Source organism: Heteronotia binoei, chromosome 1 (assembly GCF_032191835.1).
Source record: "Heteronotia binoei isolate CCM8104 ecotype False Entrance Well chromosome 1, APGP_CSIRO_Hbin_v1, whole genome shotgun sequence".
NCBI classification, from domain to species: domain Eukaryota; kingdom Metazoa; phylum Chordata; class Lepidosauria; order Squamata; family Gekkonidae; genus Heteronotia; species Heteronotia binoei.
This window is the reverse complement of record NC_083223.1, coordinates 175,797,416-175,813,500: the sequence shown is the minus strand read 5'-3', so window position 1 is coordinate 175,813,500 and position 16,085 is coordinate 175,797,416. Positions and strand designations below refer to the sequence as shown.

Genomic DNA, 16,085 nt, shown 5'->3' with positions numbered 1-16,085 from the left:
TGCCAGGAACCATTTTGTTTGGCCCTACTCCATCTTAGTTTTTACTGTGTACTTCCAGGCCATACTCTGGCTGACTCCCTTCGATTGTGGCTTCCCAGGTTAGAGTACTCCCTAAGCACCAATTCTCAGTTCCATTCAGCAAAGCCGGCTGCAAGGACACAACTCCAGGATGCAACAACTTCAGCTGGTCACAGGAATGAGGGAAAGTGAAACTGAGCTCCACTCTACTGAAATGCATTGCAGCACAGACAAAGTTTCAAAGAAAAAGGTGAATGGATTTTCCATTAAGGTCTCTGGGCCCAGATGGTCTATCTAGGTGTAGAGACCTTAATGGAAAAATCCATTCCACATTTGTTTTGCAAGCCCAGAAGAGCTGCTTGCTGCAGCCAGCAAAAACAAGGCAGAAGGAGCTGGAAACTTCAGCAGCCTCACAGTTTCAAAGGGTGAGAATAGGAGGGAGGAGAAAAGAGCCACTAGCCTGATTAAGCGCAGGGCAGGCTGGTTGTGGCCCACGGGCCAGACATTTAACACCCCTGGTTTAGTCCAACACTGCACTCTGGTATAACCAAAGTGCCTCTACTTCTCTGTACAGGTACCACACCAAAAATAGTTTGCTTGGATTAGAATCTATACTTTTCACTTGCACAGCGTTTCTCTGCATTGCAGATGTGTTCATGACATTTTGAGGAATGTGGTCCGCAACAGACCACCTGTACAAGCATAAGGAAAGCACAAATACCAAATTGCTATCTGGTGCAGAAGATAAATAGAAGAAAAATTCTGGCTTCCTAGAGTCCCCATTTTGTACATCTGCAAGTTGATAACTATCCAGAGGAAATACAAAATCAACTGGGTTATGTAACACACCACTGAAGGAGTCAAGACAAAACACAAATTTTCATTTGTACTTACCAATGTATTTCATCTTTGCAAAGAGCTTAGCATGCCAGCTGCACAAAGGTCTACATTTTACAATATATATATTTACAATAAGATTTTCCTTAAGTCTTTTTTGTAGAAAAAGCCCAGCAGAAACTCATTTGCATATCAGGCCACACCCTCTGACACCAAGCCAACCGGAGCAGTTTCCTGTGCATTCCTGCTCAAAAAAAACCCTCCCTGCTTAAATCATTCACTACTTTGTCCTTTATTTATACAATGTACATGGTTTCTGCCTGTCAAGCAGCTAACCACTTCCCTTTAAGATGTTAATTGGCTTTCTCTTAGGCAGACATGCAGTACATACCTCAAATATGACCTCAGAGGCTTTTCCTGCACTTAGTATGCTATAACGTATCTACAGCATTTAGGACTGAGATTTTCTCTTTGAGAGGCAGGCCAGAGCAGGTTTAACCACAAGCATTTTGAGAACAGGTTTGAGGCAAAGGTTTCTTAAGACGTGTGTGCACTGGCCTTCCTGTTCGCTATTTCCATCATACAAAGCAGTGAAAATACGTACCTAAATAATCCAGCAGCCAGTTTTTCATGCTTTTTTGATCACTTCTCTACAATGTAATTTAAAGCAAGTTCTGTCTATCCATGCTAGACCCTTGTTTTGCAAAAGTTTCTCTGGATCATTTAGTTACATGCTTTCATGTATTGGTTGGCAAGGAGAATTCAGAACCTTTTTCAAACAAGACAGCTGCTTCAGACGTTGGAGCAGATCTTTTCCTGGCTTGTTTTTTGGATTGCCAGAATATCGTACCACTCTTTAACTGACAGTTATGAAAACAAGTCTCCACTAGCAGATTAAAATTCTAAAAGTCTAAACAGAACTTTATTTCTTTATAAAACACAGTAACATTTGGAAACAGTAAAAAGCCAAATAGAAATAAAATGAAACTCAGTGGATTTTTTCCATTTCAGTAGTGTTTCCATTTTAGGTTTCAGAAATTCTAATGTTCTAATTCTTAATTCCAAAATTACCACACCTACAGCAGCTTGTCACCGCTTCCAGTTCCTTCACATCTAGACTACACCTACACATAAGTACTTTGTGCACACTCTTCATGGCGTTTTTTCACCAGTGCAAACCAGAAGTCAACAAACAGAAGGAACTGGAATCTGCCGCTGACTGTTGTGTGCACCATTTGAAATAAGATGCTAACATAACTAGTATAGTTCCATAAATAAAACTGGGAGAGCCGAAAGTTCCAGCAGGCCATTAAACATTTCCTGTGAACAACATTCACACAGTTTTAAGCAGAGAATGACATACCACGGGGAGGACTTTCTCACATTTATCTTGAACTCAAAATTGACATGATATAATACTAGTGTCTTGTGGGCTCACGCGCTTGAGCCCCCAGACCCCACAAAGCCTGAAGACAGAAATGTGGGTGGATCACGCATTTGGCATATCAGCCTGAGCCGCCCACATTGTGTCTGAAAGGCTTTAATAATAATCTGCATTCCTCAAATGTATATCTTCATTTGCTCTCTTAATGTCATTTATAGTCAACCATTTATAACCATCTATGAACTGTACATATCAATCTTTCTATTTAGCTATTTGGTGAACCTCTTACCTGTGAAAAGAGGCATCTACATGCTTATCTATTTTATTTTATGCCTCTAGAGTATCTTGTTAGAGTTTGACCTTTTTTGAGTGCTTTGTTTAGCAAATCCTTTCTATATTTCATGTTCTTACCATGGTAGGACTCCAGTTCTGCTTGATTTTGTGTTTCAATCCAGTCTACAGTCCTGGCCAGGCTGGCTACTGGATAACACATTTCCATTTGCTTGTTTTAAGTTTCAGCCTCTCCATTATTTCAGCCTTCTTCATCAAGGTGCATGTTTTAATACCCTGCTTTACGCATCAGTTCTAAATTATATCTTTGCACTGCCCCACACATCTCCTTGGCTGTGCAAGCTCCTTACTAGGTGTTCTCCTAAGTTTTTATATATATATATATATATTGCATGCTTATTATAAATAGATTTAAGAATTGTTTTGTGTTTTTGAACAGGTATTAACCATAATTTGATTTCTAGGATTTTCCCATTCTTTTATTAAGTTTGCTCATCTTTTCTTTCAATATCCTGTGCAGGAAATCTGGACCTGCAAGTCAAGTTTAAATACATGTTCATTATGATAGTTTTAAGAATTGCTGGTATGTCTGTTAAGAATTGTTTGTTTAAGGATTATTATTTGCTTTTAGGATTTTGTTGTTAAAGTTTGTTGAAACCCACTCTCACACCTATGTGAGACCCACAGAACAAATTCTGAATTAGCTTGCACAGAGAAAAATGGGGTTCAGTGGGACTTGATCACCCCACTGATTTCCAGTGGTTTAAATTCTCTGATCCAGTTCTCTAATCATTTTGAGTCTTATCCCTCATATACATGTATGTTAAAGCTGGCATTGTTCTATTGAGGCTTCAGTTTTGTTTGTTTTTGAAGTTTTTTCTTATTTTTGACAATTTTATATGTTCCAAAGCTATATCAAAAGTTCTTCTTCCCTTTTTGTGACCATTTTTAGAATCCAAGGGTAATTCCAACTCTGGTAATCTCTTTTTGGAGCTTCAATCTTGTGCACAATTTCATGTTTTCTTTTTTAAAATTCGTAGCTGTTGCAACAAAGTAAAAAGCTTCTCATGAATCTCTAGGTACGTGCTTTTTATATGGGTGTACACTAGCCTGAATCATGAGAAGTGATGCACAGGTTTATATTGTGGATTTGTATTCTGCATAATGCATGGTGTATAAAATTTGCCCTTTAACATTGGAAGGATAGAGACCTTGTCAAACTGAAACTCCATGTGAAGAGAAGAAAGTCTCCAGTCCAAAACAAGTGTGGTAATTTATGGTAATTTGCGGACAGCCAAGAAAAGCTTTAAAAGGAAAAAAGCATCTATTATTCTTGTTTTGTTTGTTTCTCCAAGTATGTTTTCCAGGCTCTTCCATATCTATCCAGAGGTCCTGAAATTTGCATGGTCATGCCTCATTGATATTGGAAGGAAGGCCTCCCCCAAAACCCCATCCAAACTGAGTTATGGAAAAAACTTATTTCCAGAGAAATTCCTCTGCCTAGCAAAAGGCTGGTTGCCCCAGCTGATCACAATAAGCAGCCCCACTGCCACTTCCAAATAAAAATAATTCCTTTTGGCAGCAATAGAAACACATTTCCCTCTGAAAAGATTGTCATGCATAAAGCACGCTAACTCTCCATGAATTCAAGAAAAAAGACCTTTTGTTAGACTAAGGGAGGAGGGGAACAAGAAATGAACAGTAAAATGGTTTTTCTATTGTTAATATAGCCAGTATGGACTGCCCATTTCTGGCCATGCTCTCACCTATGTCTGAATGTGTGTATCTTGATCACCTAGGCTATATATTGCTTGCCATAAAGGCACATGAATTGATTCCGTTTATAACATGTCACTTACATATGTCCCTTATGTGTTTTAAAAAATTAAGATGAGTTTTTGTATTTTTGCATCATAACTAGTAATGTTTATTGATAAAGAATTGTCAATACCAAGACACATAGCTTTCCATTATACATATAGAGCTTACTTTTTGGTAATTGACATTCCCATTCCCCTCTTGTCTCAACTGTGTTTTGGTTGTTTGAAACTTAAATGAGAGCACATCATGCAATTTGGCATACACTCTCCAAGAATTATACAGTGCAGGGGCAGGGGGGAGAACTGATACCAGAGTACAATTGTATAAAGAGGGTAGCCTAGCCTCAAAAGACATGGTGGGCCCTCTCACGCTAGCCTGCATGCCCAGCCCCATGATGGAGACCTGAACAGCTCTGTAGTGGATGGCTGGGCTACCTAGCCAAAATATGCCTCTGAATAACCCTTCTCCCCCTACACATGCATCTTTTCTGGACGGATAAAAATTAAATATTAAGATGTGCCAGTGTGAATGCTAAAAACCATCATTGTTTGTTCTCCACCTGTGGTTTATCTTTACCCCATCTCTATTACTACACTCCTTCGTTACCCCCATTATAATGTCATTCTATTCCTTCCTGGGAATGTCAAAACCAAATTGTCATTTTGCTGCCCTTCGTAAGCAGTCATATAAAAGAGAAAAGAGTGGAATGTGGGGCTCACGCGCTCGAGCCCCCAGACCCCACAAAGCCTGAAGACAGAAATGTGGGTGGATCACACATTTCGCATATCAGCGTGAGCCGCCCACATTGTGTCTGAAAGGCTAAAAGGGAGCAGAGATCTTACACTCGTATTCTCGCTTCCTTTTGCTGACAAATGTATTCTTGATAAATTGCTGGCTGTATCGAATCTTGGAGGCTATGAAGACATAACCTCATGTTATTGAACAAATGCTTCCTGTTTCATTAACTGTCTGATTATTATTAACAGCAACTACAGATGTATAAATAAAATGAGGACTTGCAGAGAGCAAGCAAGCTTTCCTCACTTCCTCAATACATGTGTCGAGAGTCTTCATTCCTACAGTGTTTCATATTTTCTCTGCCTGCCCCCTTCCATAACAAAGTCATGCGGTTAACGAATGAGTCACATTTTTAAACTTCTGGTCTAGTACACAGATTGTTGTCTTACATAGTACAAAGTCTTGTGTGAATGCCTACAATCTTGCCAGTACACATCACTAAAAAGACAGCTGTTGTGACCTGTTTGACAACTGATTCACCAATTAACAAGAGCTCTGTTCTCCTTGGGGGAGATAACTGAAAGCAAATCAAGCAACTTGGGAGATCCTGCAATTTAGTTCCAACAGTCCATCTATTCACAGGCTTCCACAGTATTAATTCTTCTTTGAGATAAGAAGACCTCTCCGCCCGCCCCAAACCATTCCTATGTGGAAAGTTTTTGCAAGAAGTAGCTGCACAGTAGCTCATTCTCAATCATTGCTCAAGTTAATGTCCAAGTAGAAAGCATGAAGTATCCAGTCCCAATCTTTCAAATCCACGGTAAAGAGTTATCCACATAGTGATAGATACACAATTTGGTTGGAAGCCATCCTTCAAGTCACAGCTGCAGGCACCCCAACGAAGCAGACCATTATGCTGAAGTCTAAGAACACAAGCTTCTTACTTCCTCTGAATGGATTTCAGCTCCTCCAAGAAGCGCTGACATTTTCCCATTAAGACCTTGATTGCTTCACTCACCAACACATCTGGAGGCAGAACGCCTGTTGATTCCACAGAGACTGTAGAAATAGAGGCTAGTGTCAGGCCTTCATTGATCTTAGCTATTGCTAATCAGAAGTAAATATTTTTGCCAAGACATCTCAAATTCCTCACAGAATTCACTATGCTATAGAAAATCCTAATCTTCACTACGGGAGGGGAAACAATGCAGGTCCTATTTGTGTATCTTTATGGTTCACCACTTATACTAGTATTGATATATACAGAATATTTCCAAGCCATCTCCTTTATAGTCCTGCTTGAGGCAGCTTACAATTAAAACACTGTCAATATAAAAACAGATCACAATATAAAAACAGGTCACAAAAGAAGCCATTGGACATAAACAACAATCCACAAACAGAAGCACATCATTTTTAAAAGTTGATAAAGCCCCCGATTAAAAGCCTGGCTAAAAAAAATTGTTTTGGCCTCAAGGGACAGCACATTCCACATACCAGGTGCTACCACAGAAAATGTCCTGTGTCTAGTCACTGCCCACCTCACCTCTGAAGGCAGGAGCACAGGAGATGGTCCTTCAGGTACCCTGGGTTGAAGCCATTTAGGGCCTTAAATTTAAGAACCAGCACTTTGAGTTGTGTCCACAAACAGATAAGTAACCAGCACAGATCTTTCACCACAGGGGTGGTAATCTCTAATCAACAATACTCTGGCTGCCAAGTTTTAGACAAACTGAAATTTCTGGACAGGTTTCAAGGACAGCCCCAAATAAAGTAAATTATAGTAATCTAACTTGAACGTGATCAGAGCATGGATCACCACGGCCAAACCACTTTTTGAGGAATAGTCTTAGCTGGCAAAGTAGCTGGAGCACATAAAAGGCACTCCATGCCAAGGAGGAGACCTGAGCCTCTATCATAGGCTAGGATCCAGTAGGACCTCTAAGCTACAAGCCTTTCAGGGGAGTGTAGCCCATTCCAGACAGACTGACTATTCAGTCCCTAAAAAGCTTCTCCATTGACCTACAGCACCTCAGTACTGTCTGAACTGAGCATCAGTTTACTGGCCCTTATCCATCCCATTACCTTCTACATGTCCCAAACACAAGAGTCAGCATCAGTTTCCAAGCATGATTGATGGCGTGATTACCTCAATTTTTAAAAGATGCTGTATCAAAAGACACATAAAATTTGTCCTCCAATTTTAACAGCTCTTAATCAGAACAAGCCAGAAAACTGATCTATCTACTCCCTGCTGTGTAGTAACAGATCAGAAAAGGAGCCAAACAGAAAAGAAACAGTGACAAGAGTTACTTACAAATATAGTGATCTCGCACTCGAGCCAGCCGCACAAAGGTTTTCAGATCATCATGACGAAAAATTTCCCGGCTAAACGTATCTAATCTAGCATTGACCACTCTTGCCACTTTTTTCCCTAGAGAAGCAAAGCAATGCTTAAGAGCTAAAGCAAATTTGAGGATGTTTAATTAGCTGTCCCCATCTGCTGCTGAATTTTCTTCCTACCCCAGTTGTCACTTCATATCAAATACAAACCATACCTCCTCATGTGAAACAGGAATCCAAAGAATTTCATGTTGCACTCCCAAAAATGGCACTGCTAACTGATACTGAGCTCACAATGAACACTCTGCCAGCCTAGCCAAACAAGTACAACCTAATTATATGTATCTTTGTTAGAGACAAGGGTCCACTGAGTTCAACTAGGCTCTCAGGTATACATAACATGGCAGTCAGTATCAGAGAGTGTGTTCAGACAATTACTGAAAAAGTGAACTCTCTCAGGTTGCCAGTCAAACAAACAAGCATCAGTTCACAGATCAGCTCACAGACTTGATTACTTAATTTATCCCCTACCCTTCTCCTTAATGAAGATTCAGAGTAGAGTACACTGTTCTCCTTTTCTTCAATTTATCCTCACAAAAACCCTGTGAGGTTAGGTCTATGGTAATCAGGTTGTAATATTTGATTGAATACGTATATTCTAATAACTTTTGTGAATGTATGTGTGTACTGAATTCTTATTGATCTCTCAGCTTTGCAGCTTTAAGTGCTGTTGATACATGGCTTTTTGATTTGCATTGTAATTTTCTTTTTTCTTTAAAAATTCAATAAAATGATAATTTACACAATTTAAATTAAACTGAGGTATGTTAAACTGAGTGTATGTGACTGGCTAAGGTCACTCAGCAAGATTCCATATCAGACTGAGGGTTCAAACTTGGGTTTCCCAGATCCTTGTCTGACATTCTAACCACTACATGACACTGGCTCTGCTGAGATCATGTGACAGACAGTAAGAGCTGAATCTAGGTCATGCAGTTTTTCATATCTGTAAGTACAGTGTATGACTTTTACAGTGTAAATGGAGGAGCTGCCGGATACCTTTGATTTCCTGAATCTCTATAACCCCAGGAGAAAAACACTTCTTCAGCCTCTCAGCTGCTTCCCCTTCAACAGGCTGCAGTAGAGTTATCTCTGGCAATAGTCGGTAACTGGCTGTGGCCACAGGAGAAAACTTTGCATGATCTTTACCTAAAGAAAGAAGTCTGTTAAATAAACAGGAAGTTTGAGAGAGGGGTATTGAGGGAAGACTATAGGACCACCTCCTTCTGTACAAACTTGCCTGCCTCTGAAGATCATGAGTGAACGTTCTTGAGGCGCCCTCCCATCTAGAAAATAGGCACATGAGTAGAAGACTTTTTTCTGCAATTGTGCCCCTCTGGCTGTCATATTGCTCCTGGGCAAATTTTAATATCCTGCATCATACTGTATTGGTACAGTATTAAAACAATATGGTAAAATCTTTTGTTTTATCTATGACTGGTAAGCAACCTTGGACCCCATACTTTTGAGTCTCCTTGTTTTGCTTGTGTCAACCCAACTGTGCTTATTAGATGCCTCTTTGTATAGACTGCTATCAATGCCAATCCATATGAAATATCATCTCAGCAAGAAAGGTGAACTATAAATACAGTAATTAAATAAACTTGGCCCATCATGGTATACAGCAGTAAGGCAAATATAGGCTTTAGCTACCTCGATCCTTGAAGACCTAGTTCAAGCCAAGAAGTATCCAAGCACTGATAAAAAAGCAGGCTTTACTTAAACCTGGAGCCACAGAGGGATGCAACTGCAATGATAACCCAACTGTAATGATACTTGCAAAAATATCACGGACCAGTGAGAACTGTGATCCACACTGCAAAGAAGAGCTATAACTAGAATGCAAATTGCCCATTCAACCAAAATGAAGACACACTGAACCTCCCTTTTAAGAGCATTCTCATAAAGATGTCCTTTAGATTAACAAGATCTGGTACCAGAATTAGCTAAAAGAAATTCCAGCACTGCATTGCCACACAAAATTTATATTGTCATGCCAGCAAGCCACCTTACCAATGCCTTTTACACAATGCATAAGTATATCGATTTCTTGGCCAGGACGCAACTGGGCAATGAGGATGTCATCATGTACAGGACGGAAGTCAGCATTCAGATTGTCTGCCTGAGACCCCAGTGGTACCCATTCCATGTGCTTGCTATAGACTGTAAAAGCAAAAGCCACAAAATAAGTTCTGCTTGTCCCTAAGTAGCCCCTCAGATACCTCTCCTCACAACTTCAACAGTAAAAATGTGAGGGGACTGGGATATTTGGTACGAGTGGCTCCAAAAGAAGAGGCAGTACAGTAGAGCCATGGGACAATGGAAGATATTTCCACTCAAATAATTTGTTTTACCTTTATGGTTGATGTACAGTTCATTAGGATCAGATGACTCCTTGGCTGCCTGAGGGTTCTTGGTACACTTTATTTTCAACTGGAACTGCAGAGTGTTAATTTCATCATACACGTCTTCTGCAAAAAAAAAAAAGGGGGGGGGAGACAAGACTGAAACTTCCCTGAGCAATACCTCTGGCTTAGAATGATATCCTCTTGTGTAGGATCTAAGCTTGATTTACCCCACAAATTCTGCATAAATCTCTTCCGCAGGGTCTTACCTTCACTCTTGTATTCAAAGAGACGAGGATCAGCACGTATAGGGATCAGCCCTAATCGATGGGCCAGGATTTCATCTTGCACAATGGAGGTGTTGTTGTACACAAAGACCTTCTCCACAGCCATGGTTGGCACCTAGACAAAGGGGAGGCAGAAATTTCGATCACAACAGTACCCAAAATTCATGAATGCCTATCCTGTTCCTTGAGAAGATGAAGCATTTCTAAAACATTGTAATATTTACTGGAGAACAGGAACTCAGCTCCATGTGCTTAAAAGCTATTAGACCTTATCTGTACCTACTAGTAATATCACCTCCACCTTATGTCAAAGAACAACTTTCAGGGGCAGCATTCTAATGGTGATTAAAACCTCTGAGACAGACTTAGGAATGAGAATCTCTTGACTAATCTATCCTCAACTTAAAAACCTTTGTGAATCTATTAAGCTAAATAATAAAACAACAATTAACTCCATTTGAAAAAATACTACAGGCAGCTTATTATAATTCAAGAATTCCAATCCAAATTTATCAAGTAATACTCAGTCTTACTGAAAATAAAAAGATATCCTATCAATCTAAATGGCAAAAACTATGCAAGACAAAATTAAATTCTAAGGCTTGGGATCAAATCTGGAACAGTTATGAGAATACATTACCAATATTAGAAATCAGATAACAAACCTTGAAATTTATGACTTTCTGGTATAATACTTCTCAACTATCTCATATAGTTTTAAATGTATCACCAAATTGCTGGAAAAATTGCAATGAAAGAGTCTTATCTTCACTGTTGGATATATTGCCCACTGATTAATCCCTTTTGGGTAAAATTAACACAATAAATAAAAGATATCACAGGCTATCTAGCTGAGATCTCACTGTAATCATTACTACTAAATTTGCTATTAGACAACTCAATTCCATCCACTGTAAACAAGACTATAGCAATATTAATATATGCTGCAAAAGCTATAATAGCTTTGTCACGGAAATACAAACAAAAAACTACTATTGACCTCTGACATAAAAAGCTCTGGAATTTATATAAGTAAAATTACTGCGAACTTAAAATTTTTATCAAATGTAACTCAAACTACACATTTTGAAGCTATCTGGTTTCTAATGCTTGATTATTTAATCTCTCAAAGTAAAGTTCCAAATATTATCAACAAATGGTATCTTTATTGAATATTATATTTGACATATTTAGAGAAGATACCTTTGTAATGGATATTTTCATGACTAAAAATCAAACATTCTTTTTGTTTAAATCTAACAGTCACACACAATTATTAGAATTTGTTTAATAGATTGTAACTTTGTAATTTTTAAAAAGTTAATAAAAATATTTTTTTAAACTTCTGAGAAACATTCCCAATTTTCACTATGATTGGATAAAAATATCATATACCTTTACTAGAAAAGCAAGACAAAATGCCCATTCTATATACTTAAAACAGCACAGCTACCAGAACAAAGTTTGTGTCTGTCCAGTGGCACCTTTAAGACCAACAAATTCTAATTCTGGGTATAAGCTTTTATGTGCATGCGCATGAAAGCTTATTCCCAGAATAAAACTTGGTTGGCCTTAAAGGTACCACTGGACGGATTCAAACTTTGTTCTGCTGCTTCAGATCAACACGGTTACGCACCTGAACATAGTTACCATTTTGTAACAGCAGAAAGTAACGCTAGCCAAACTTGAGTCATACAATCCCAAACCAAAAGAATATCTGGGGAAGTCCTCATTACTAGCCTAGTGAGAGAAATGGATACCTCAGCAAGCAAGATACGTCGAAAAGCATTTGCAATAGCTGCATCAGTCCCCACCATGTCAAATTCTAGAGTGCTTTCATCCATGTGAAGCACATCTACTCTGAAATTCTGTGGGGACAAAAGAGGAACAAAGTTTAAAATCAGACACAGATTTGCAAAAACACTATGTAACCCAAATAGAATTGGAATTGACCAATAATTCTGACACCCAAGAGTCTGATCATCTAAGAGAGCCAGTTTGGTGTAGTGAACATAAGAGAAGCCATGTTGGATCAGGCCAATGGCCCACCCAGTCCATCAATCTGTGTCATACAGTGGCCAAAAACCCCAAGTGCCATCAAGAGGTCCACCAGTTGGGCTAGAAGCCCTGCCACTGTGCCCCCCACCAAGCACAAGAATATTACCCCAGACAGAGAGTTGCAACAATACACCATGGCTAATAGCCACTGATGGACCTCTGCTCCATTTGCTTATCGATTCCCCTCTTGAAGCTGTCTATGCTTGTAGCCGCCACCACCTCCTGTGGCAGTGAATTCCATGTGTTAATCACCCTTTGGGTGAAGAAGTACTTTCTTTTATCCATTCTAACCCGACTGCTCAGCAATTTCATCGAATGCCCACAAGTTCTCGTATTGTGAGAAAGGGAGAAAAGTACTTCTTTCTCTACCTTCTCTATCCCATGCATAATCTTGTAAACCTTTATCATGTCACCCCGCAGTCGATGTTTCTCCAAGTTAAAGAGCCTCAAGCGCTTTAACCTTTCTTCATAGGAAAAGTGTTTCAACCCTTTAATCATTAGTGGTTAAGTGTGCGGACTCTTATCTGGGAGAACCAGGTTTGATTCCCCACTCCCCTCCACTTGCAGCTGCTGGAATGGCCTTGGGTCAGCCACAGCTTTAATAGGAGTTGTCCTTGAAAGGGCAGCTGCTGTAAGAGTTCTCTCCGCCCTACCCACCTTACAGGGTGTCTGTTGCGGGGGGAGAAGATATAAAAGATTGTAAGCCGCTCTGAGACTCTGATTTAGAGAGAAGGGCGGGGTATAAATCTGCAGTCTTTTTTATGCATCAGACATATAAATCAGGTTGCCACCTGACCTGCTGTATATCAATGTCTTGGGCTGCTCTGGGAGGCAAGACCTGCATTCTACACATCTATTGGGGGAAAGGAAAGCCCAGCCCCCTTCCCCACCACACATACAGCATTTCTAAACTAACAATTCTCTGAACAAATTCTACATTATCTTAACAGAAAATATTTATTTTGTAAGCTTATATTCCGCCTTTTCCCACAAACGGGCTCAAGGCGGATCACATAAAAACAACAATAAGAACAATTAAAACAACAAATTAAAATTAACAGTAAAAACAATAAATAAAATGACCACCGGCGGACAGGGCACGGCATATCAATTACCAGTTGTAGGCCCACTTTAAATGACAGTAATAACAATAGGATAGCACTGTAATAAAGCATGATGTCACCACAAGGGAGGCCAAATGATGAAATACGACGCCCGCTGCCTCAACCATAGGCCTGGCGGAACAGCTCCGTCTTGCAGGCCTTACGAAATGGCAGTGATTCAGGTAGGGCCCGGATCTCCACAGGGGGCTGATTCCACCGGGGAGGAGCCAGGGCTGAAAAGGCCCTGGCCCTGGTTGAGGCAAGTCAGATGTCCTTAGGGCCAGGGGTGGTCAGGAGGTGCTGCGTAGCTGATTGCAATGAACTGGGGTGTATATGGGGAAAGGCAGTCCCTCAGGTATGTTGGTCCCAAATTGCGCAAGTCTTTAAATGTCAGTACTAAAACCTTGAAGCGGATCCAGCACTCAACAGATAGCCGGTGCAGCAATGGCTGAATGTGTGCCCATAAAGGCAATGCAGTTAACAGCTGTGCTGCCGCATTCTGCACTAGCTGGAGTTTCCAGATCAGCTGCAAGGGTAAGCCTGCATAGAGCAAGTTACAGTAATCCAACCTGGAAGAGACCGTTTCAAGACAACTATATATATACATACACACACACACATACATATATATATACACACACATATACATTGTTTTTGTTGTTGTTCAGTCACACAGTCGAGTCCGACTCTTTGCGACCCCATGGACAAAGTCACGCCAGGCCCTCCTGTCTTCCACCATCCTCCGAAGTCTGCTCAAATTTGTGTTTGTTACATCAGTAACACTGTCCAGCCATCTCATCTTTTGCCATCCCCTTCTTCTTTTGCCTTCTGTCTTTCCTAGTATCAGGATCTTCTCCAGGGAGTGCTCCCTTCTCATTTGGTGGCCAAAGTATTTCAGCTTCAGCATCTGACCTTCCAGTGAACAGTCTGGGTTGATTTCCCTTAGGACTGACTGATTTGCTCTTCTTGCAGTCCAAGGGACTCTCAAGAGTCTTCTCCATCCATATATACACACACACACACACATATATATATATATATATATATATATATATATATATATATATATATATATATATATATATATATATATATATATATATATATATATATATATATATATATATATATATAAAAGAGCCCTGTGCCATGGAGTGGTAAAGCTGCAGTACTGCAGTCCGAGCTCTCTGCTCACTACCTGAGTGCGATCCTGGCAGAAGCTAGCTTCAGGTAGCCAACTCAAGGCTGACTCAGCCTTCCATCCTTCCGAGGTCGGTAAAATGAGTACCCAGCTTGCTGGGGAGAAAGTGTAGACTGGGGAAGGCAATGGCAAACCACCCTGTAAAAAGTCTGCCATGAAAACGTCGTGATGCAACCTCACCCCAGAGTCAGAAACGACTGGTGCTTGCATAGGGGACTATCTTTATATATTATATCTATATGACATTCCTCAAGACAAAAAACTGTAGTCCCAAAGCTATTGCAACCCATTTCTTCAAACACCAAGAATTCTCACCTTTTCAAACTTCTCCTTATCCCAGGAATCATCATACCCAGAATAGTTCCCAGGAAAGTCTGTAGTATGGACCTGGAATAGGAACAAAAGCGAGTAGGCGAGTGCTATAAACTAGTTTTCCACTACTTCCTAAAGAACACAGGGAGGAAAACAGTGTAAACATGCATGTTATTCATCAGTGACTGACCCATGATGACGTGCATGTGAGAAACATACGTCAGACTAAAAGCTACAGGTCAACATTCTTAAACACCTAAACTTACATTAAGAAACTACACTTGATCGTAGCCAAGAGCCCTGAAAGCGCTCATTGTCTTGAGACTTTTGCACTATCACATATATACAGGGCTTTTTTTGAGCAGGAACGCAGTTCCGGCTGCCTTGGTGTCAGGGGTGTGGCCTAATATGCAAATGAGTTCCCAATGGGCTTTTTCTAGCGAAAACCCCTGTGTGAAACAATGGTGATATACAGGGCTTTTTTTGTAGAAAAAGCTCAGCAGAAACTCATTTGCATATTAGGCCACACCCCTGACACCAAGCCAGCCGGAACTGCGTTCCTGCTCAAAAAGCCATAGATGATAGATACACATACACACACACAAAAAAAATTGTTACTGATCTCGTATTGAAATAAACTTAAAACTGAACATTAAGAAACGCGCCCCAGCTTCATCTCTTCCCCGGCCCCCAAGATGTCATATGCCCAAAAGACTAGAGCACTTTTCAGGCGCTTCTGTCCTCCTATCACCCATCCAGCTTGATCTCACTCACGTTGCGAACGCCAAACTCGCCTAGAACCACGCGACTTCGGATCTCTTCCATGCTGCCGGGCGCCGCCATCTTTCACCTACGAGACAAGGGACGTCACTACGTTACGCAGAGCGCTCAACTTTAGCTGTTAGGGAGGGGGGAGGTTCCGCACGACGCATAATATACGCCGTCCCAGCGCAGCTACGCTCTTTTACGTCAGGAAGTACGTAGTTCATGCCGTGAATACACCTTTGTCGGTCTTAAAGGTGCCACTAGAATCAAGCCCGGTTCTACTGCTTCAGACCAACAGGACTGCCCACCTGGTGCTAACCACCATGTTATATGTGGCTCATTTTCCTCCCTTTAAATATTCTGCGTTGCCTTAGCCATGCGCATCTTGGCCTGGCACACTGCGTCTCCGAGACCTTTGCCGCCTTCTCCTTCTTTTGGCTGTTTCAGTATGCCCCAGCTCGGTTTTCCTCACACCAAGCGAGCAAGGCGCCGTTGTCGGACTGGCCGTCATACAATATCGCG

At 40.6% G+C, this 16,085-nt stretch overlaps 1 protein-coding gene across 2 annotated transcripts; it reads right to left on the bottom strand.

Moving 5' to 3' along the window:
• Positions 1 to 4,425: 4,425 nt before the first annotated feature.
• On the bottom strand, positions 4,426 to 16,074 carry POLR1C (RNA polymerase I and III subunit C). Of its 2 annotated transcripts, none has more exons than XM_060244447.1 (9): positions 15,573 to 16,074; positions 14,802 to 14,873; positions 11,885 to 11,992; positions 10,107 to 10,239; positions 9,847 to 9,963; positions 9,506 to 9,655; positions 8,492 to 8,641; positions 7,407 to 7,523; positions 4,426 to 6,148 (listed from the first exon to the last, which is right to left on the bottom strand). In XM_060244447.1, exons 1-9 carry the CDS (start codon positions 15,639 to 15,641, stop codon positions 6,030 to 6,032), a joined length of 1,035 nt encoding a protein of 344 aa, XP_060100430.1. In that variant the 5' UTR covers positions 15,642 to 16,074; the 3' UTR covers positions 4,426 to 6,029. The 2 variants fall into 2 exon arrangements, with proteins under 2 accessions (XP_060100430.1, XP_060100436.1); XM_060244453.1 differs by having other exon boundaries at positions 5,482 to 6,148; positions 14,802 to 14,930; positions 15,573 to 15,639.
• Between the last annotated feature and the right edge of the window lie 11 nt (positions 16,075 to 16,085).